Source organism: Mobula birostris, chromosome 8 (genome assembly GCF_030028105.1).
Source record: "Mobula birostris isolate sMobBir1 chromosome 8, sMobBir1.hap1, whole genome shotgun sequence".
Lineage (NCBI taxonomy): Eukaryota > Metazoa > Chordata > Chondrichthyes > Myliobatiformes > Myliobatidae > Mobula > Mobula birostris.
Window position 1 is genome coordinate 153,990,284 of NC_092377.1, and position 22,274 is coordinate 154,012,557.

A 22,274-nucleotide genomic window follows, 5' to 3' on the forward strand; every position below is an offset into this window, starting at 1 on the left:
AAAACACTAAACAAGTATACCCACTCCACTCTATCAAACGCCTTCTCCATGTCCAAGGAGATAACAACCTCTGGACTTGGAGAAGCACTGGGTGAATAAACCACATCAGCCAGTCGACGGATATTAAAAAAAGAATAGCGATTTTTAATAAAACCTGTTTGATCGTCTGAAATTATCTTGGGAAGGGGACGTTCTAAACAGCATGCAAGCACTTTAGCCAAAATTTTCACATCTACATTCAAAAGTGAGATGGGGCAATATGATCCACATTGAGTCGGGTCCTTGTCCTTTTTAAGAAGTAGTGAAATCGCTGCCCCTGAAAGAGCAGGGGGTAAGGAGCCGTTCTCCAAAGATTCCTGAAACACTTCTAGAAGGACCAGTATGAGCCTATCCTTAAATTTCTTATAAAATTCTATTGGATAACCATAAGGACCTGGAGACTTACCACTCTGCATAGCCATAATGGTATTATTAATCTCTTCCTGCCCAAGAGCCCGATCTAGGTTCTCCACCTTCTCTGGTTCAACAGTTGGTACTTCCAAATTATCTAAAAAACATTCCATATTTGTTTTATCTGAGGGGAACTCAGACATACAGAGAGGAATAAAAAGTTGCAAAGATGTTATTAATCTCTTTTGGACTGCTTGTCAAGTTCTGGTGCGTGTCTGTTATCTGGGGAATAAGTCGTGATGCAGCTTGACGTTTCAACTGATGAGCCATAAACCGGTTCGCCTTGTCACTATATTCATAATAGAGGCCACGTATCTTAAGAATTAATTGTTCTGATAGGTTTGTAGATAGAAGATTAAACTTCGCTTGCAAATCAACCCGGCTTTTATATAATTCTGCAGTGGGTGCCTCAGGGTATTTTCTATCCAGGTCCAAAATAGATTGCAATAACACTTGCATTTCCTTCCTACGCTCTTTATTGGCATGTGAAGTATAAGATATTATTTGACCCCTCAAGTAAGCTTTTAAAGTTTCCCAAAATAAAGAGTATGATACCGACTCAGTTTTGTTAGTCTCGAAGAATAAGCTTGTTAAAAATGTTAGCCGATATATAACTACAAAAAAATGAATAAAAATGTTAGCCGATATGTAACTACAAAATTTCTCATTAGAAAGCAAAAGGGGGTTAAGTCTCCACAGAGGCCGTTCTCTAACGTTTAAAGGAAAACATAGGTCCAGTTTCACGGGTGAGTGATCAGATATAACTATAGCAGTGTATTCAATTTGTCTAATCATTGGTATTAAGGAGTTATCTATAAAGAAATAGTCTAGCCTGGAATAGGAGTGGTGAACATGAGAAAAGAAAGAGAATTGCCTAACTGATGGACTCAAAAATCTCCAAGGATCCATATAACCATTTTGTTGCATAAACATCGAGAAGGCCTTTGCCATACCAGAAAATGTTCCCCTAGGGCAAGACCTATCAAGCAGTGGGTTAATAGCATAGTTCAAATCTCTGGAAAAGATTAGTTTATGTGTATTCAGGTTAGGTATTAATGACAAAACCTTATTTGCAAATTGGACATCGTCCCAATTAGGAGCATAAACATTCACCAAAATAACAGGTATCTGAAAGAGAGAGCCAGAGACTATAATAAAGCGACCATCAGGGTCACTGATTACATCAGACGGTGTGAACTGCATTCTTTTGGTGATTAATATTGCCACCCCCCTGGACCTACTATTAAATCTGGAATGAAAAACCTGACTAATCCATGCTTTACGAAGTCTATTATGGGCCTCCACTCTTAAATGTGTCTCTTGTAGAAATAGTATATCTGCTTTTAATTGTTTCAGATGAGAGAAAACTTTAGCTCTTTTAACTGGACCATTGAGCCCCTTTACATTCCAAGAAATAAACCTCACAGGGTGGCCTCCATCAGCAGCATTCATGTTAACCATATCAAAAGACACACAGGGCCTACAATCCAAAACAGTGTGAGGGCGTAAGTTGCACACAATAACGCACAATGAAAAGAAAGTCTGATCAATCTGTAACACACAAAAGAATAAACTGCCATGGTAATCCCCCAAAACACTCCCCCCACCCCTTTATACAAACAAAAAAACCCAATTAACCCCCGAAACCTAGATCTACCTCCCCAATTGAGGATGATCGCAGGCAGTACCCAACAAAAAACTTCCAAGGCGTTCCCCATACAGCCCAACTTTCAATCTAATCTAGGGTGGCTCCCCTCAAAATTTATCCTATCACTTATACTAGCTTTAATATAACATATAGGCTAAAGATGACACAGGTCAAGCTAAGCATTAAAAACAAAAAAAAACACTAGTCAACTTAAACGCCCGAGATACAAATCCCAAATATTTACATTTTGCTGGTTGAAAGTTTTTGTTAGTCAGTTTCGGCAGCATAGCAGTTCGACCCGATCGCGTTCCATAAATTAAACTGGAAAAAATGAACAAAGAAGTGGATTGTGAAAATTAATAGTTTGCCTCCCCTTCCATGCTGCACGAATAACCTAAAAAAAAGTCACTGCTCTTCTCGTTCTTCTCCCCAGCGCGAATGGTAAAACTCTTTGGCCGCCTCTGGTGTATTGAAATAATGCTTTTTACCTTCATGCATGAACCGGAGCTGGGCAGGATACAAGAGACCAAACCTGACCCCTTTCCCGTAAAGCAGGGATTTCACTTCCTTGAAAGCTGCTCGCTTGTTACCCAGCTCCGCACTAAAATCTTCATTAAAAAACACGCGGTGTCCGCGGAAACACAGCTCCTGCTTCCGTCTATTGATGATGCGTTGCTTATCTTGAAAAGAGTGAAAGAGAACCAGGAACGTTCTTGGTCTCGTTTGCTTGGCTCCAGAGACACCGGATGGTTTACGTCTGACTCGGTGAGCAGTCAAAAGTACGAGAGGCCTTGGGAAAAAACTCGGCCATACATTTAACAGGGTCTGAACCTTCCAAATTTTCAGTAATGCCGACCACTCTCAAATTGGATCTCTGCGACCGATTTTTGAGGTCATCTAGCCTTCCCTTCAGAAATGCGTTTTCGCTCTGCAATGCTGCAATGGCGGCTTCAGTGCTCACCAGTCGGTCACTGTAATCATTCAGGCCATCTTCAACCCCACGAGTGCGTTCGTCGTGTGACTCGTAAGAACACATAATTTGTTCCATGGTAGCATTCACTGGTGATAAAGTTCTCTTTTTAGGGCAGAATGCACCACTTGCGGCATGTCAGTAACAAGTACTAAACGAAGCCTCTCCAAGTCATCGGGTAGCGCAGGTTCGGGTCCAGGTCCAGCAGCGTGCAACGGCGCCATTACTGTAACATCAGCCCTCTTGCTCGAGGCTCCGCTATCTTTTTCCCCAGTTTTACATCGAAGGTACATCCTACTTGCCATTTCAATGTCCAGCTATGTCCCGCGTTGCTCACAATGGTAAATATTCAGTTATCTCGAGCATACAGCAAAGATAAACGGATAGTTTTTCAATAAAAATCGGGAGCCATACTCACACCATACTCAACCCCGGAAGTCCTGAGACCCCTACTCTTAGTGATTTTTATAAATGACCTGGATGAGGAAGTGGAGGGATGGGTTAGTAAATTTGCTGATGACAAGGGTTGGGGGTATTGTGAATAGCGTGGAGGGCTGTCAGAGGTTACAGTGGGACATTGATAGGATGCAAAACTGGGCTGAGAAGTGGCAGAGAGAGTTCAACCCAGATAAGTGTGAGGTGGTTCATTTTGGTAGGTCAAATATGATGGCAGAATATAGTATTAATGTTAAGACTTTTGGCAGTGTGGAGGATCAGAGGGATCTTGGGGTCTGAGTCCATAAGACACTCAAAGCTGCTATGCAAGTTGATTCTGTGGTTAAGAAGGCATATGGTGCTTCGGCCTTCATAAACCATGGGATTGAGTTTAAAAGCTGAGAGGTAATGTTGCAGCTATATGGGACCCTGATCAGACCCCACTTGGAGTACTGTGCTCAATTCTGGTCACCTCACTACAGGAAGGACGTGGACACCATAGAAAGGGAGCTGAGGAGATTTACAAGGACGCTGCCTGGATTGGGGAGCATGCCTTATGAGAATAGGTTGAGTGAACTCGGCCTTTTTTCCTTGGAGTGATGGAGGATGAGAAGTGACCTGATAAAAATGTACAAAATAATGAGAGGGGTTGATCGTGTGCATAGTCAGAGGCTTTTTCCCAGGGCTGAAACAGCTAGCACGAGAGGGCATAGTTTTAAGGTGCTTGGAAGCAGGTACAGAGGAGATGTCAGGGGTAAGTTTTTTTTGATGCAGAGAGTGGTGAGTGCGTGGAATGGGCTGCCAGCGGCAGTGGTGGAGGTGGAAACGATAGGGTCTTTTAAGAGACTTCTGGATAGGTATATGGAGTTTAGAAAAATAGAGGGCTATGGGTAAGCCTAGGTAGTTCTAGGGTAAGGTACAGCTTTGTGGGTCAAAGGGCCTGTATTGTTCTGTAGGTTTTCTATGTCTCTAAAGAGGTATCAAGGCCAAGTACTGCAGCCTTTTGATTAGTTTTGAGAGGATGATAGTTTTCAGTGCCAAGCTGCAGTTGATAAAGGGTATCCTGTTGTATGTATCTTCACTGTTCAGGCATTCCAGGGTTGAGCGAAGAGCGAATGAAATGGCATCCACTGTGGACCTACTGTGATGGCAGACATATTGGAATAGATTCAAGATGCCTCTCAGGTAGGACTTGATACGTTTCATCAACCACTAAAAAACAATTCATCATAGTGGATGTGAATACAACTGGGTGATAGTCATTGAGGCAGGATACCACATTCTTCTTAGGCACCGGTATAATTGAAACCTGCTTGAAACAGGAGGGTACCTCAGACTGCTGAAGCAAGAGATTAAAGATATTGGTGAACAGTCCCATCAGTTGATCAGCAAACCTCTTTAGTACTTGGCCAGGTGTCTCATCTGGGTCAGATGCTTTCTGTGGGTTCACCCTCCTGAAGGATGCATTCACATAGGCCTGACTCTCAGAATCACAAGGTCATTGTGGCTGTGAGAATTTGTGAAGGTTCCTCCATGTTTTCATGGTGAAAGCAAGCATAAAAGGCATTGAACTGATCTGGGAGTAAAGCCTTGTTGTCACCTATGTTGCTTGGTTTTACTTTGTAGGAGGTAATAGCTTTCAAGACCCACCACAGCTGTGAAGCATTCTTCAGTGATTCAACTTTGGCCCTGAATTGCCATTTCACATGTGAGATGGCTCTCCAGAGATCATACCTGCACCTCTTGTACTGTACGTGGTCATCAGACCGGAATGCAACTGATCTAGCCCTCAGTGTATTGCCAGTCTCATGGTTCATCCAGGGTGTCTGTTTGGGAAGACAATGATTTTGTGAGGACACACCTGTCTGACTGTTTTTCATTCAGATCATACGAAGAGTCCTTGAACACAACCCAATCCAACTCGAAGCGATCTCGCAGCCACTCCTCCGCCTTCTGCAACTACCTCATTATTTATCTCTGGAGTCTTGTTCTTTAGCCTCTGTCTGTACACGGGTAGAAGTTCAGCCAAGTGATCAGATTTCCTGAAATGCAGTCTAGGCATGGATAGGTAGGCATTCCTAATCATAGTATAGCAGTGGTAATTGTGTTAGGGCCCCTGGTGGCACATATTATATATTGATGATAATTGGGTAGATTTCTTTGAACAAGCCTGATTGAAAGTCAACAAGGTAGGCTGCTTCTTGTTTAAAGATGGCACCATTCAATATTACGAGGGCCTGATTAACGGCAGCTTTTGGTGATATGTAAAATACAGTCAGGCACGGCCTGTTCCTGTGCTGTTCTGTGTCTATATTCACTTCAGAATGAAAATGGCTCTTCTTGCACAATCTCAAGTATTTTTTCCTCCAATTGCCCTAAACTTATTATCTTCTAGATCTGAACCCAGTTGTCAAGTTGCTGGTGAACGCAGCATCTCTAGGAAGAGGTACAGTCGACGTTTCGGGCCAAGATCCTTCATCAGGACTGGCGAAGTCTCTTTCTCAGGATTATCTAGTAGGATTTTTCCTAGAATGTCTCCAAGGACTTCGCATTTTCCCTAAAACACAACTAGAATTTGATGGTTTCATTACAAATACTATATTCCAATTTCTAGAGCAGGGGTTCCCATCCTGGGAGTCCACTGACCTCTTACCTAATGGTTTTGGTCCATAGCATAAAAAAAGTTGAGAGCCCCTGGACTAGACATAGACTTAACCCCCTTGCTTTTGTACTCTGCTTCCAACTCCTGATTCCTTATTGTTTTTCTTCACACCCCAATTAAGAAAAAAGGGCATGCTGATGCTTGCCTTCATCAACTGGTGTATATGGAATACCAGAGTACTGATGGCATGGTATAACTTCATTTAATTTTGCTTGGGTCACAGTTGTGTCCAATTCCAGTCAGAAGAGCATGATTGTACTGGAAAATGTGCAGAGTTAATTCATCAGGCTGTTGCCTGGGATGGAATGCTTCAGGTTATGAAACAAGACCAGAAAGGATGGGTTTGTATTCCCTTGAGCAGATGCTGTTGAGAGGGGAAAAACCTGAAAAGTTTAAAAGATTACAAGGGCTATTAATAGAGAGTTGTTTAGGAAGTTTTTGCAAGGCATTATTTTAGATGAGTGATGTACAAGGTTGAGAGATACTGAGGAAATAGGTTTTTCATCCAAAGGGTGGATTCAATCTGGCTCAGATGGCAAGGAGTTTCTTGACAGCAATAGGTACCCTCATAACATTTGACAAGATGGGACAGGAATTTAAATAGCTAAAGCACAAATAGCTACTGAGCAAATGGGATTAGTATAGATGGGTACATGATGGTTGGCTCAGATGTCAGGGCTGAAGGTCTGGTTTCTATGCTGTATTACTTTAAGACTCATACTTTCTTGAGCTGTCCCTGCACTGTAATGTGTGACCCATACACCTTGGTTTGTTGTTCCTGTACTTGTTTTAAAATCTGATAATCAATTGAGTATGTTTTGCCAACATTCAGTGGAAAATATTTAGGAGGCATTGGGGAAGGTTCTCCATTACTAAAATAGCATTGTGTGATCTTTTGTGTATTCAAGCAGGGAATTCAATGTATCACTTTTCTCACATACGAGAATTTTAAGCTGCACCAAGTACATTTTTGAAGTTCAATATCTAGAAGTAAAATAAAACATGAATATGGGAAAGGATGAAATAGTTTAATAGTTCTACCAATTGGTCAGGTAGAAAAAGCTGGTTGAAGATTTGAACTGACTTACTAGATATTGAATGAGTAACGAACTACACATATCCAGCTACACATTTGCATTGAGAGCCTAACAACCCAGGCAAATCAAATGGCAACTTGTATGTGATGCCCAAGGGCAACTGCAAAGACAGCAAATTGAACACATCTTTTCAGGAAAGGTAGACGATGGAATGGAATGGGTCAACAGCAAAAGAACTGATTGACAAAGTCATTGAATATGAAGGTCACTTTCATATGGTGCACATGGCACAAGGTTCCTCTGCAGAAGTCAACTGTCATTCAACACCCAAATTAAATTCCAAACTTACCAAAACTTGAGTTCCTCTTGTACCATAAGAAAAATTTAGAGAGTTTTCTTCTAGTGGTCTCTGACTGGCTTTTATTCTGAAGTTGCTCATTATAGAGACCAAGTATTAGCAGCCTCTCCCAATCCAAATATCTATCAGGAGCAAATGTCTGAGACAGGCTCCAGGCTAGAGGCTCCATTGTAGTTGTGTGCCAAGGCTTGCAAAGGCACAGAACAAAACAAACAAAAAGGTAAGCATCTCATTATCCTAAGGGAGGAAATTAAAGTTACAAGCCAAACTTCATGTACAAAGTGATTGCATAAAAGTAATTTCCAAGATACAGTACTGAATGACAATGCTACCACAATTATTAAGATTTGTTTTTAGCTTTCAAAACTGCCTTGGAGGGAGAGCATTGGGTTGTTTCAATGGCTCACTCTAGGCATTCCTGGGAATATTCACATGGCTTCCCAGGTTCAAATCTTTAACACTTTTGTTGTTGCTGCTTTGTACTTAGCTGCATTGTAGATGAAGAAAACAAAACTCAGTAAGAAAACTTATAGCAAAAACACGTTGGAAGAATCGCAAGCAACTGTGAAACTCTGCCTTCCACAGGATTCCCTTGCAATTTTTAGATCTTGTACTCAAAACATGCAATTCCTAATATGCAAAAGTTTCTTTCAAAGGAAGCCTATAGGACCTCTTTCTCATTGGAAACAATGAAACAAATCTTAAAGATTGAAGAGACATTGCACTGCTGCAAATGGTATTTTGTACATTTCAATTGTTAGGCAAATGAGCAATTAATTAACACCCCAGATGACACTGCTTCCTGTCCCTTCTTCAATTTTCAACCATGGTGGTGCCATCTGGTGGTCTAGCAAGACAATAGCATAGCTAGCTGAGATGAGCATGGTCAAGTTATTTCTGGACCATCAAATTGTGACCACACAGGAAACATACCAATTCAAGGTTATTTTGTCTTAACCAAGTTAGCTTTTACTGGACACAATTGCATAAAATCAGGACATGTTTAAAAAAAGGCAAGGTATAAAATACTAATAGCCAACAACTTTTATTCTGAAAGCAAAATTTAAAAGACCACTCAGTAAAGGATTAAGAAACAATGGATATCTTATAACAACAAAATAGAAGAGACAGGGTTATCAAGAATGAATACATAGCAGGATTTTAAGTGACACACTAACTCCCTTGTGATGTCAAGTACACAATTTGATCAAGGGGAGCTTCACATTTGCTATGTATTCTGCTACATTTCATAAAAACGTATAGTTTAAATGAATCCTGCTTCTCTCCATTAATCTTCAAAGTTTCAATAGCAATTCAACTCAACTGAGTGTCAAAAAATGACTGTCCAACACATTTCATTCCAGACGTTGTGCTGGGAAATCCATTGTGCTTTACTCCTCTTCTGTATATTAATACATTATTGAACCACACCAATTTGTAACAAAAGCACATGAAATATTAAACAGGCAGCCTGCTGCATTATTCCCAGTCTTCATGGCAGCACTCCAGTGGCACTATTTACCTATCCAAAAAGGACTTAATGATTTATCACAAGGTTTTTGTCCATCACTTCAGCATTAACACTTGTTATCGTACAAACTACACTGAAATGTAGGGAAATAGTGTACTGTATATGTAGCACCAATAACATTAGACTTAGTGGAAAGGGGATTTATAGGTTAGGGTAGTCATATTTATTTTTCAGTAGTACAACGGTTGGAAAGTGAAAATATACATTTTAATATATAGACATTTAGAAATATGCATAGACATTTTAAATTTAGATACAAGTTACCTGGCTTGGAAACAATTTAAAATACTGGTCGTGATTACTGTTTTGACACAGATTGGATTTAAAGAATTTCTACTGAGATTTAATCCTAGGTGCCTAACAATATCAATCTGACAATATCAGTATGTTAAGAGTTATGAGGAAAGATTCAAATATCTGACAAAAAGAAACAGGTACTACTTTTAACAGTATTTAGATTGGAGCTCGATTATCTGCTCAAGCTACTGATGTACCATTTCTATCCTGTTTCATGGGTTCTTCTTTGATTACAAATTGCATGAGTACAAATGGAAGTTGCCGACAAACTGAATGACTCAAAGTATCGACGTTCAAATAGACATCAACAATTACTGAAAATGAGCTGCAATGGGTCACAAGGATTTCCTTTGGCAGGAGTTTGAAGCAGAAAATGGTCTCAGGGCACTGATGAACTGTATGACCTCCTTGCATAAAAGACACAATGTTCAGCCCTTTTCACAGCTCATTGCAGCAATAAACAGCCAGCTTTCATTTTCTTAAGACTTTAGTTTTTCCTGTAGTACCACACTCCAGACTCCGCTCTGCTGACATTATTTCTGAACTCAACAACGCATTACATCCTCTTGTACAAACATGAAAACTGAAAAGCAGACCTTTCATTTTGATACTGCAGTGTTTACATTTCCAATACATATGTGCCAAAAAAGTTTCAATTTAAGTAGAGAGTTTATCCCATAGGCACTGAGAGCCATCAAGATTGTACCTGAGAAAACTGAACAGTTAGTTGTGTTAATACCAACTGAGGGGTACTCAACTGCAGTTAAATTAAAAATGCGAGCACTGTAAAATGCAGTGTTCAACATTGTTGATTGCAATCAACACAAGCTCATCTTAGTGACTTGCTGTCCTGCCTATCTAGGAGCAAACCACATACATAGTAGATTTATGTCATGAAGGTAACAAAGTTTCATCCACCAAAGATGGAAATATAGGAATTTCTTCACACACACGCAGTGCCCATTTATTCAGTTTTCAATTTAGTTACAAGCTAGTTCTGCAACACTTCCAGTTTGATGACAGTTTTGCATCTTTAATTGTGGTCTAGTCTTTGCCACTGTCTTTAAAGCAGTTAACACTTGAAAGGGCTAACTTTGACAATAAACAAATCACACAATAAGACCTGGCTATTTCAAAGTTGTCAGTAATTTAAAAACACCAGTGGTGGATTTTACCCATGGTTTGTGCAGTTTAGTGCTTGTCCTGAATGTCATATTACTTTTTTTGATGTTTATAAAGAGTCAACACCAGACTTCATCTTCTTCTTTGGCCCCGACTTTACTGTTTTTATCATTCCCTAAAACAAGAGAAATTGGCATTTTAGATGTTACAAAAACTGGAATTCTATACTAAAACAATCCCAGCATCTTGCTTTGAGCTGCTGGGAATTAGGAAGCTTGCAAGCAGAAGCCTTCCTACTCAGTGCATTGAGGAAAGCATCTAAACAAGTAGGTAGGCTTTCAGAATAAAGTTCTTAGATGGCTTAACTTTGGTCTGAGGGAAAATGTTAGAAGCAATAGAGCAGCTTAAAGTCTTTGGATAGTCACACAAGACTAGCATAGTTTGTTAAAGAGAAGTGCAGTTTGGCTTTTCTTAACATGTGCTGCAGATAAAGGGAAAAGCAACACTCACAACACGCTGGAGGAACTCAGCAGGTCGGGCAGCATCTGTGGAAAAGATCGGTCGACGTTTCGGGCCAGAACCCTTCGTCAGGACAGACAAAGGGAAACTTGTATTTGATATGATACCATACTAATGATTACCAAATTGGTAAAGGTGCTGAGGAAGAGGATTTCTTGGAATGTATGCGGGATGGTGTTTTGAACCAACATGTCGAGGAACCAACTAGAGAGCAGGCTATTCTAGACTGGGTATTGAGCAATGAGGAAGGGTTAATTAGCAATCTTGTTGTGAGAGGCCCCTTGGGTAAGAGTGGCCATAATATGGTGGAATTCTTCATTAAGATGGAGAGTGACATAGTTAATTCAGAAACAAAGGTTCTGAACTTAAAGAAGGGTAACTTTGAAGGTATGAGACATGAATTAGCTAAGATAGACTGGCAAATGACACTTAAAGGGTTGACGGTGGATATGCAATGGGAAGCATTTAAAGATCGCATGGATGAACTACAACAATTGTTCATCCCAATTTGGCAAAAGAATAAATCAAGGAAGGTAGTGCACCCGTGGCTGACAAGGGAAATTAGGGATAGTATCAATTCCAAAGAAGCAGCATACAAGTTAGCCAGAAAAAGTGGCTCACCTGAGGACTGGGAGAAATTCAGAGTTCAGCAGAGGAGGACAAAGGGCTTAATTAGGAAGGGAAAAAAGATTATGAGAGAAAACTGGCAGGGAACATAAAAACTGACTGTAAAAGCTTTTATAGATATGTGAAAAGAAAAAGATCGGTTAAGACAAACGTAGGTCCCTTACAGACAGAAACAGGTGAATTGATTATGGGGAGCAAGGACACGGCAGACCAATTGAATAACTACTTTGGTTCTGTCTTCACTAAGGAGGACATAAATAATCTTCCGGAAATAGTAGGGGACAGAGGGTCCAGTGAGATGGAGGAACTGAGGGAAATACATGTTAGTAGGGAAGTGGTGTTAGGTAAATTGAAGGGATTAAAGGCAGATAAATCCCCAGGGCCAGATGGTCTGCATCCCAGAGTGCTTAAGGAAGTAGCCCAAGAAATAGTGGATGCATTAGTGATAATTTTTCAAAACTCTTTAGATTCTGGACTCGTTCCTGAGGATTGGAGGGTGGCTAATGTAACCCCGCTTTTCAAAAGGAGGGAGAGAGAAACCAGGGAATTACAGACCGGCTAGCCTAACATCGGTGGTGGGGAAACTGCTAGAGTCAGTTATCAAAGATGTGATAACAGCACATTTGGAAAGCGGTAAAATCATCGGACAAAGTCAGCATGGATTTGTGAAAGGAAAATCGTATCTGACGAATCTCAGAATTTTTTGAGGATGTAACTAGTAGAGTGGATAGGGGAGAACCAGTGGATGTGGTATATTTGGAGTTTCAAAAGGCTTTTGACAAGGTCCCACACAGGAGATTAGTGTGCAAACTTAAAGCACACGGTATTGGGGGTAAGGTATTGATGTGGATAGAGAATTGGTTGGCAGACAGGAAGCAAAGAGTGGGAATAAACGGGACCTTTTCAGAATGGCAGGCAGTGACTAGTGGGGTACCGCAAGGCTCAGTGCTGGGACCCCAGTTGTTTGCAATATATAGAAATGACTTGGATGAAGGAATTAAATGCAGCATCTCCAAGTTTGCGGATGACACGAAGCTGGGCGGCAGTGTTAGCTGTGAGGAGGATGCTAAGAGGATGCAGGGTGACTTGGATAGGTTAGGTGAGTGGGCAAATTCATGGCAGATGCAATTTAATGTGGATAAATGTGAAGTTATCCACTTTGGTGGCAAAAACAGGAAAACAGATTATCTGAATGGTGGCCGATTAGGAAAAGGGGAGGTGCAACGAGACCTGGGTGTCATTATACACCAGTCATTGAAAGTGGGCATGCAGGTACAGCAGGCGGTGAAAAAGGAGAATGGTATGCTGGCATTTATAGCAAGAGGATTCGAGTACAGGAGCAGGGAGGTACTACTGAAGTTGTACAAGGCCTTGGTGAGACCACACCTGGAGTATTGTGTGCAGTTTTGGTCCCCTAATCTGAGGAAAGACATCCTTGCCATAGAGGGAGTACAAAGAAGGTTCACCAGATTGATTCCTGGGATGGCAGGACTTTCATATGATGAAAGACTGGATGAACTAGGTTTATACTCGTTGGAATTTAGAAGACTGAGGAGGGATCTGATTGAAACGTATAAAATCCTAAAGGGATTGGACAGGCTAGGTGCAGGAAGATTGTTCACGATGTTGGGGAAGTCCAGAACGAGGGGTCACAGTTTGAGGATAAAGGGGAAGCCTTTTAGGACCGAGATAAGGAAAAACTTCACACAGAGAGTGGTGAATCTGTGGAATTCTCTGCCACAGGAAACAGTTGAGGCCAGTTCATTGGCTATATTTAAGAGGGAGTTAGATATGGCCCTTGTGGCTAAAGGGATCGGGGGTATGAAGGGAAGGCTGGTGCAGGGTTCTGAGTTGGATGATCAGCCATGATCATACTGAATGGTGGTGCAGGCTCGAAGGGCCGAATGGCCTACTCCTGCACCTATTTTCTATGTTTCTATGCTTCTATATTACTGTGAAAGATGAAAGCTCCTCAGGAAATTAGCACATTGATATGGATAAATTGGCTGACCAATAGGAAGTCTCATAAATGGAGTGCTCTGGCTGTAAAGGTGGAATGAGTGCTGTGCTACAGGGATCTTCACTAATATCTCAAACTTTTATAATTTAAATAATGTTTAATAACTGTTTTATTATTGTTAAATATACTGAACAATGAAAAACTTGTGTTACATACAGACCAGTTCATTACAATGGTGTACTGAGGTAATACAAGGTAAAACGATAATAGAGTGCAGAATTAAGAGTTACAGCACAGGAAAAGTACAGTGCAAATAGACAGTAAGGTGTAAGGTCACAACGTAGACTTAATTTACACAAAATAATTGGATAATACTTGATGAAATATGGGTAAGAAACCAAACCTGAACAGTGCATAAGAAAATACAAATGGACATAGACTGGGTAAATGATGGGCAAAATGCTGGCAACCTATGCATAACGTGTGTTTAAAAAAAAAAAAAAAAGAAATAATCTATTTTGGCAATAAAAAAAAATTAAGAGTATCATCTAAATGGTGAGATTATACAGCACTGAGCAGCATTGAATTTGGGCATCTAATGCGCATTAAAAAATGTTAACACTTAGGTGCTGCAAGTAATTAAGTTACCCATGTTACCATTACAGGGAGGACTGAATAGAGAAATAATACAAGCTTTAGTTATATAGGGCACTGCCGAGTGCAGAACTGGACAGTACAAATTGTCTGTTTGTATAAAGAAAGCATTGAAGCAGTTGAGAGGTTTACTAGACAAATACCAGAAATGGGCAGGTTGCCTTGTCAAGAAAGATTGGATAAGGGGTTAGGTTTGCATTTGCTGGAGTTAAAAAAAAAAGTTACAATATACTGGTTGAAATAATATCTTGAATGTCTTGAGAAGATGGAATATTATTATTTTTAAATAGTGCATTTTGGTTCTAGAATGTCCCACAAGAACCTCACAATCTATGCCCTTCTGCCCCTCTCACAGTAATCCCATCCTTTTTACAATACGGTGGATTCCGGTTAATTGGGTCAGGGCAGATACTTATTTGGGACGATTCTTAAAGAACAAGACATTCGAGAAAATAGCTGGGATTCACTTCATTTATTTGGGACACTGTGCCAGTTAACTGGAACAGAGACAGTTGCCAAACAGTTTCCAACTAATGTCAGTTGAGGGAACTTTGTGGCCGTTAGCCACTACACTGTGCTTAGAGTGAACAGTTTTTAAAATAGCAACATTTGTGTGTTCTAAAAGCAGTGATTTTTGCCACTAATAGTTTGCGAGAAATAAGCAGCAAGACAATTTAGAATTTTTTATGCTCAACTGCATTAAGATGCCAGAAATGCAAAGAGTGAAAATGATTTCACCACTTCAAGTTAGAAACTTCTAAGAATTTCAAGGTATCAACAATCTTATATGTTACAATGAAAATGAAGATTTAGAGGATGCAATAATTAAAAGAATAGTATGAAGGCAGTCTATTATCTGCACTAGTTGTCTGCACTAATTCAGTTCATTTGGTCAGACAAAAAAAGATGGCAGCTTTTTGGTTGTCTGTTGCATCGATAATGACAGTGAAACATTGTGCAAGAGAAACGTGTGCAAAAAGCCACTCTCAACCTTGGAAATCCAGGTTCAGTGGTACAAGTAGTTGTCACAAACTGGAGTCTTCCTTGGTTGCAGTAGGCAACCATGACTTTTTCATTTTATCATGCCCTTTGCTCGGGTACCCTCATCAAGTTTAGCACATCTTTTGAAGCAGTGTACTAGGGTATGCTCGCTGTTGCATGCAAACAACTACTTGAAGCCATAGGTGACAGCTGTGTTCAGTGAGGACCAAAGATCCCAGAGCTGTCCCAGAATGAACATAAGCTCCTTTACCAGTGGCACTACTTCTCCCTGGACACCCCATACATGGCAGCATACAGCAGGTGAATTCCTCTGCCAATAACTATTAAGAACTACTATGGTTTTATAGTACTGTACTAGCATTGGCAGTGTTCTAATTTGATCTGTATTATATTTAAATACATAATTTGATACTCTATTAAACAGTAGTTTGTCTTTTTTTTAAAATACCTTTTAACTATTTCCATGCAGCTTCAGCTAATTGGGGCAGCTGCTTAATTAGGCCAAAATGTAATAGTTCCAATTAATTGGGATTCACTGTAATTCAAAAATCAAAATAGCATGCAGGCCCATTTTTACTCACTAGAGGTCCTCAAAGCATCATAAAGCAACCTGCTGGAACTGCAGCATTGAAATTTCATTAGGTCTAAACTTCCGGGATGTTTGGAAGCTAACACTTCAATGAAGTTAAGCAGCAGGATACAGCAGCTTGATATTTGAAAACTATTAAGGAAAAAGAAATGTTTTTGGATGAGAACATAACTGAATCAGAGCTAGTGATGCCTGGTAATACAAGGCTTGGCTACAGTGACAAATGAGTACGGAGTTCACAGATTTCAAATTCTGTAAAGTAAGGAATGGTCCAAACTGTGCATTTAAGAGAAGGGAAAGCAGTGAGAATGTGAAAACTGACCAGACCATTGCAATACAGTAGGCCAATCAAGTTGTGAAGAGTCAAAGTGATGTAGTAATAGGGACTGTCTAGCAAAGGCAATATATGCCATCTCAGATATAGTACAAGCATCCCAAAGACAGCCTTTCAAATCGTCTCCTCTGGGCTGGATAAGAACTTGGAGGGGGAAGATCCAGCTGTGGTTCATATGGGGAATAATAAAGTAGCTGATGTCATTCTCCTATTGAAAGGAAGGGGAACAAAACAGGGCTGACATCAGTGGTGGAGAAAATGCTGGAATCTAGTGATAATTGGTATATTTTGGAAATAATGAAAGGATTGAGCAGAGGAAATATCAACTCAAAAGGAAATTATGCAAATCAAATCTGTTCAATTTGATCTTGTAACAAGGGGGAGAGCGCAGTGGAAGTGGTGCATTTGAATTTGCATTAAGTCTTCATTAAAGAATAACATAAGCTATTAAACAAAATTGGAGCAGATGGCATTGAGAACAACATGTGTTAGAGAAGATGTGTAAAGTTAGGGAAAAAAATGCATGTTTTTAGGTTGGGAGGCGATGACTAGGTGGTCATAAGGAGCTGATGCTCCAGCTCTTTACAATCTACCAAGTCACCAAGTACATTATATCCTTGTTTGCTGATGATGCAAAGCTAGAGGAAACTAGGAGACACTGTGGACTATGAGGTATATAATAGACCAGTGGTCCCCAACCTCTGGGCTGCGAAGCATGCAGGGGTCCAGAGGTAGCCGGGACGCACCCAGCACATCTTAAGAAAAAAGCGGAAATAAACCAGCTAATTAATTAGGTGTGTCAGCCGGCATGTAAATGTCGGCCCAGATCAGAGGTGATTGCGTAGAGCAAGTGAAAATCGGCAATCGCCTCTGATCTGGGCCGGGTGGCACCTAATTCATTAGCTGGTTTATTTCGGCTTTTTTCTTAAGATGTGCTGGGTGTGTCCCGGCTACCACTGCACGCTTCGCGGCCCGGTATCAGTCCGTGGCCTGGAGGTTGGGGGACCACTGTAATAGACCAATGGAGGAGGACATTACAAAAGGAATTGAATGTGGAAAATTACAGTCAGGTACTTTGGTAGAAAAATAATTAGACAAGCTCCCTCACCCATTCCAACTGTGATAGCTGATGTTCTTGGGAACCTAGGTGTCCCCGTACTAAGTAAACATGCATGTACAGAAACAAATGACGTTTTGTCCTTCACTGCATGTAGTTCTGATTAAAATAGTGAAGACTCCAGAGGAGGTTCATGAGAATAATCCTACAAATGAAAGAGTTAATGCATGAGGAGCATTTGATGGCTCTGTGTCTGTACCCACTGAAGTTTAGAAGAATGGTGGGGGGGGGGGGGGGCAGGGCGGGGTGGGCGGAAATATTGAAAGAGATGAGGAGGAATTTTTTGAGCCAGAGAATGGTGAATCTGTGGAATTCATTGCCAATAACAGCTGTGGAGGCCAAATCATAGAAACAAAAAATCTACAGCACAATACAGACCCTTCAGCCTACAAAGCTGTGCCGAACATATTCTTACCTGAGAAATTACCTAGGGTTACCCATAGCCCTCTACTTTTCTGAGCTTCATATACTTGTCCAGGAGTCCATTAGAACAGTGATCCCCAACCACCGGGCCGTGGACCGCTATCTGTCCACAAAGCACATACTATTGGGCCCCTGCCTTAAAAGACCCTATCGTATCCACCTCCACCACCGTCACTGGCAGCCCATTCCATGCACACACTACTCTGCGTAAAAAACTTAACGCTGATATCTCCTCTGTATCTACTTCCAAGCACCTTAAAACTGTGCCCTCTCATGCTAGCCATTTCAGCCCTTGGAAAAAGCCTCTGACTATCAACACAATCAATGCCTTTCATCATCTTACACACCTCTATCAGGTCATCTCTCATCCTCTGTCGCTCCAAGGGGAAAAGGCCGAGTTCACTCAACCTATTCTCATAAGGCATGCTCCCCAATCCAGGCAACATCCTTGTAAATCTCCTCTGCACCCTTTCTATGGTTTCCACATCCTTCCTATAGTGAGGCAACCAGAACTGAACACAGTGGGGTCTGACCAGGTTCCTATATAGCTGCAACATTACCTCTCGGCTTCTAAACTCAATCCCACGATTGATGAAGGCCAATGCACCATATGCTTTATTAACCACAGAGCCAACCTGCGCAGCAGCTTTGTATGTCCCATGGACTTGGACTCCAAGATCCCTCTGATCCTCCACACTGCCACTAGTCTTACCACTACATTGTCATACTTGACCTACCAAAATGAACCACCTCACACTCATCTGGGTTGAGCTCCGTCTGCCAGTTCTCAGCACAGTTTTGCATCCTATCAATGTTCCTGCTGTAACCTGACAGCCCTCCACATTATCCACAACACCTCCAACCTTTGTGTCATCAGCAAACTAACCCATCCCTCCACTTCTTCATCCAGGTCATTTATAAAAATCATTAAGAGTACGAGTCCCAGAACAGATCCCTGAGGCACACACAGGTGACCCACCTCCATGCAGAATATGACCCCACTACAACCACTCTTTGCCTTCTGTGGGGAAGCCAGATCTGGATCCACAAAGCAATTTCCCCTTGGATCCCATGTCTCCTTACTTTCTCAATAAGCCTTGCAAGGGGTACCTTGCCAAATGCCTTGCTGAAATCTATATACACTTCATCTAATGCTCTACCTTCATCAATGTGTTTAGTCACATCCTCAAAACATTCAATCAGGCTTGCAAGGCACGACCTGCCTTTAACAAACCCATGCTGACTATACCTAATCATATTATATCTCTCCATAAGTCCTGCCTCTCAGGATCTTCTCCATCAACTTACTAACCACTGAAGTTAGATTCACTGGCCTATAATTTCCTGGGCTATCTCTACTCCCTTTCTTGAATAAGGGAACAACACCTGCAACTGTCCAATCCTCCAGAACCTCTCCCATCCTCATTGATGATGCAAAGATCATCGCCAGAGGCTCAGCAATCTCCTTCCTCACCTCCCACAGTAGCCTGGGATACATCTCATCTGGTCCCGGTGACTTATCCAACTTGATGCTTTCCAAAAGCTCCTGCACATCCTCTTTCTTAATATCTACATTCTCAAGCTTTTCAGTCTTCTGCAAGTCATCCCTACAATCACCAAGATCCTTCTCCATAGTGAATACTGAAGCAAAGTACTCATTAAGTACCTTTGCTATCTCCTCTGGTTCCATACACACTTTTCCACTGTCACACTTGATCGGTCCTATTCTCTCAAGTCTTATCCTCTTGCTCTTAACATACTTGTAGAATGCTTTGGGGCTTTCCTTAATCCTGTCCGCCAAGGCCTTCTCACGGCCACTTCCAGCTCTCCTAATTTCTTTCTTAAGCTCATTCCTGCTAGCCTTATAATCTTCTAGCTCTCCATCATTACCCAGCTTTCTGAACATTTCCTAAGCTCTTCTTTTCTTCTTGACTAGATTTACAACAGATCATTGGGTAATTTAAAGTGGAGGTTGATAGGGTCTTGATTAGTAAGGGCAAAGGTTTTGGAAAGGTGGCAGGAGAGTGAGTTGAGAGGGACAACATATCAGCCATTATGGAATGGCTGAGCAGAATTGATGGGCTGAATGGCCTAACTACTCCTACGTCTTATGGACTTTTAAGGTCATGGGTCCTCGATGAAATTGCTCCTGGAACAGTGTTCACAGGTCTGGTTTTATGATGCAAGGATTGTACTCTCCTTATAATTCCAATAAAGGGAGATTCACCAGATTGCTGGAAAGAATATTAAGTAGACAGACTTCAGATTTGTGCATCTTTGCCTGTCTTGTTAACCAAATAATACTGAAATGTAAGACTGCTGCTGCCTTGTTCTCTAGAGTTTAGAAGAATGAGCCCATCTCTAAATAGAAAGGGAAAATACAGTAAATAAGTGAGGTGATATCATTGCGATATACAAAATTCTTATAGGGCTTTAGATTCATTATGATGGTACCATAGGATCAAAGGTTCAAACTGAAGGACTTGCTGTTCAGGGCTGACATGGAATTTTGTCACTTAGCACCTAATAAAACTTCAGAATGCCCTATCCAAGGGTTCTCACAGTGTTCATTTGCTGAATAGATGCAAGACAATTGATTTTTAGACATTAAAAGAACAAGGGATATGGTATTAGTGTAGGAAAGTGGTCAGAGAGCAACACAGCATGGATAGGGCCCTTCAAACCAAGAAATCCATCTCTACAAGTAAATTCTAATTTCCCTCTTTGGCCCATAACTCTTCAAAACCCATCAAGCCCCATCCCTCCATGTCCCCATTCAAATGCTTCTGAAATGATACTATTGTACCTGTCTCAGCAACTTCCTCTATATACTTGCTACCCTCTCGTGAAAAAGTTACCCCTCAGGTCCCTTTTGAATCTTTCTCCTCTCATCTTAAGCCTTGCCCCCTAGCTTTTGACTTCCTCAACCCGTGGTAAAACCTGCTACTATCAACAGGGGTAAAAGATGAACTAGAATTTTACTGAATGGTAGTGCAGGCATAATGGAGCAAATAACTTCTTTATATCCCTGGCAAAGGAACAGAAAGCAAAAGGGAAAAGATGTCAAGTAAAGATCACAATAAAAAGATACCATGCAAGTACACAATTATAACCAGTTACCTCTACAAGCCAAATATTCAATACCAAGCAATTCTATATTATAACAGCACAGAGTACAGTATCTTGCCTCATCTTCTTCACCAGGGTGCAGTGCGGATAGGCTATGATGCTCTCCAAATGTTCTTTCTATAACTGATGTCATTCATTAACCGTTTCATTGCTTAAGGTAGGTGGTGAGGATCATCTGACCCACAAGAACACATCCATTCAGGAAGTTACATTCTTAAACGCCCTGTTGCTTGAATGCTTAAGCTCAGTTTCTTACCACTTTGCCTTGTCCTTTCTTTCTCGTCATTTGCCCTCGTCTTAGTGATTTAGAAGTCAACTGTTCACGGCGTATTGAACTCCTTTGGCTTTCTGCCTCCCCATCAGATTGGTATTCATCTTGTGAGTCACTCTCTGCATATTGGTGTTTTAGTGCAGTGCCTAGAGATCTTTCAGCTGCAGAGAAAAAGCATCATTATTTTAAATGCAAACGCTGACAGAAGTCCTTTGGTCCTCTCATGTACCAGTAGTCATTACTGGGATACATGCGCTGACTGCATTTCGGCATCTCACTGGCCATTCTGTGAGCAGTAGTGCAACTTGGCAAACTCCTAGGCTACTCAATACAAACATGAACTTTCATGTGGCAGCTAATGTACAAGACATCAGCTTTATGCATCTCCGCATATCTACCCCACGAATAATATTAAAGTATAAGACTGCGTTGCCTTGTTCAGCAAATTGACAGAAGATTGTATCAAACTTTCCAAATATATACAGTATGTGTAACTTTCATAATTTTGCAATAAAAATGCAGATTTTTCAATATTCAAGATTGCTTAATGTCATTTCATGTACATAGGTGTAAAGAGAACAAAATAATTGTTATTCTAGATCTGATGTAGCATAAAAACTGCCACAAAAGATAATTAAAATAATAATAAAAACAACCCACAATAAATATCAATATACAAGATTAACAGTACAGCACAGTACAGGCCCTTTGGCCCACAATATTGTGCTGACCCTTTTAACCTACTCCATCATCAATGTATCCCTTCACTCCCATAGAGCCCTCTATTTTTCTTTCATGCATGTGCTTATCTAAGAGTCGCTTAAATGTCCCTAACGTGTTGAGTAGAGAGCATGTCCTGGAGTAGTGAAGGACCTTAGTGATGGATGCCACCTTCTTCAGATATCACTTATGAAAATGTTAGAACAGGAATGGGATGTAGAATTAAAATGAATGGCCACCAGGAAATCCTGCTCCCTGTGGCAGACAAAGCAAAGTTTCAAATTGCAATTACTATCAAAGAGTGCATAAGTTATACAACCTTGATTTGTTTACTTACAGGCAGTCGCAAAGCAAGGAACCAGAAAGAAATCAAATATAAAAAAAAGACCAACCCCCAGTTCCACAGAGAAAGAGAAAAC

General features: G+C 40.9%; 1 protein-coding gene across 3 annotated transcripts in view; it reads right to left on the reverse strand.

Annotated features, from left to right (window-relative positions):
- Positions 1–8,599: 8,599 nt before the first annotated feature.
- Positions 8,600–22,274, reverse strand: part of LOC140201849 (receptor expression-enhancing protein 1-like) — a 67,099-nt gene continuing 53,424 nt past the window's right edge. For all 3 annotated transcript variants that reach the window (XM_072266573.1, XM_072266574.1, XM_072266572.1), the window contains 2 exons: positions 21,121–21,296; positions 8,600–10,685 (listed from right to left, as the gene is read on the reverse strand). In XM_072266573.1, coding sequence (XP_072122674.1) covers positions 10,620–10,685; positions 21,121–21,296 — 242 coding nt within the window. In that variant the 3' untranslated portion in view covers positions 8,600–10,619. The remainder of the gene's footprint in view (positions 10,686–21,120; positions 21,297–22,274) is intronic.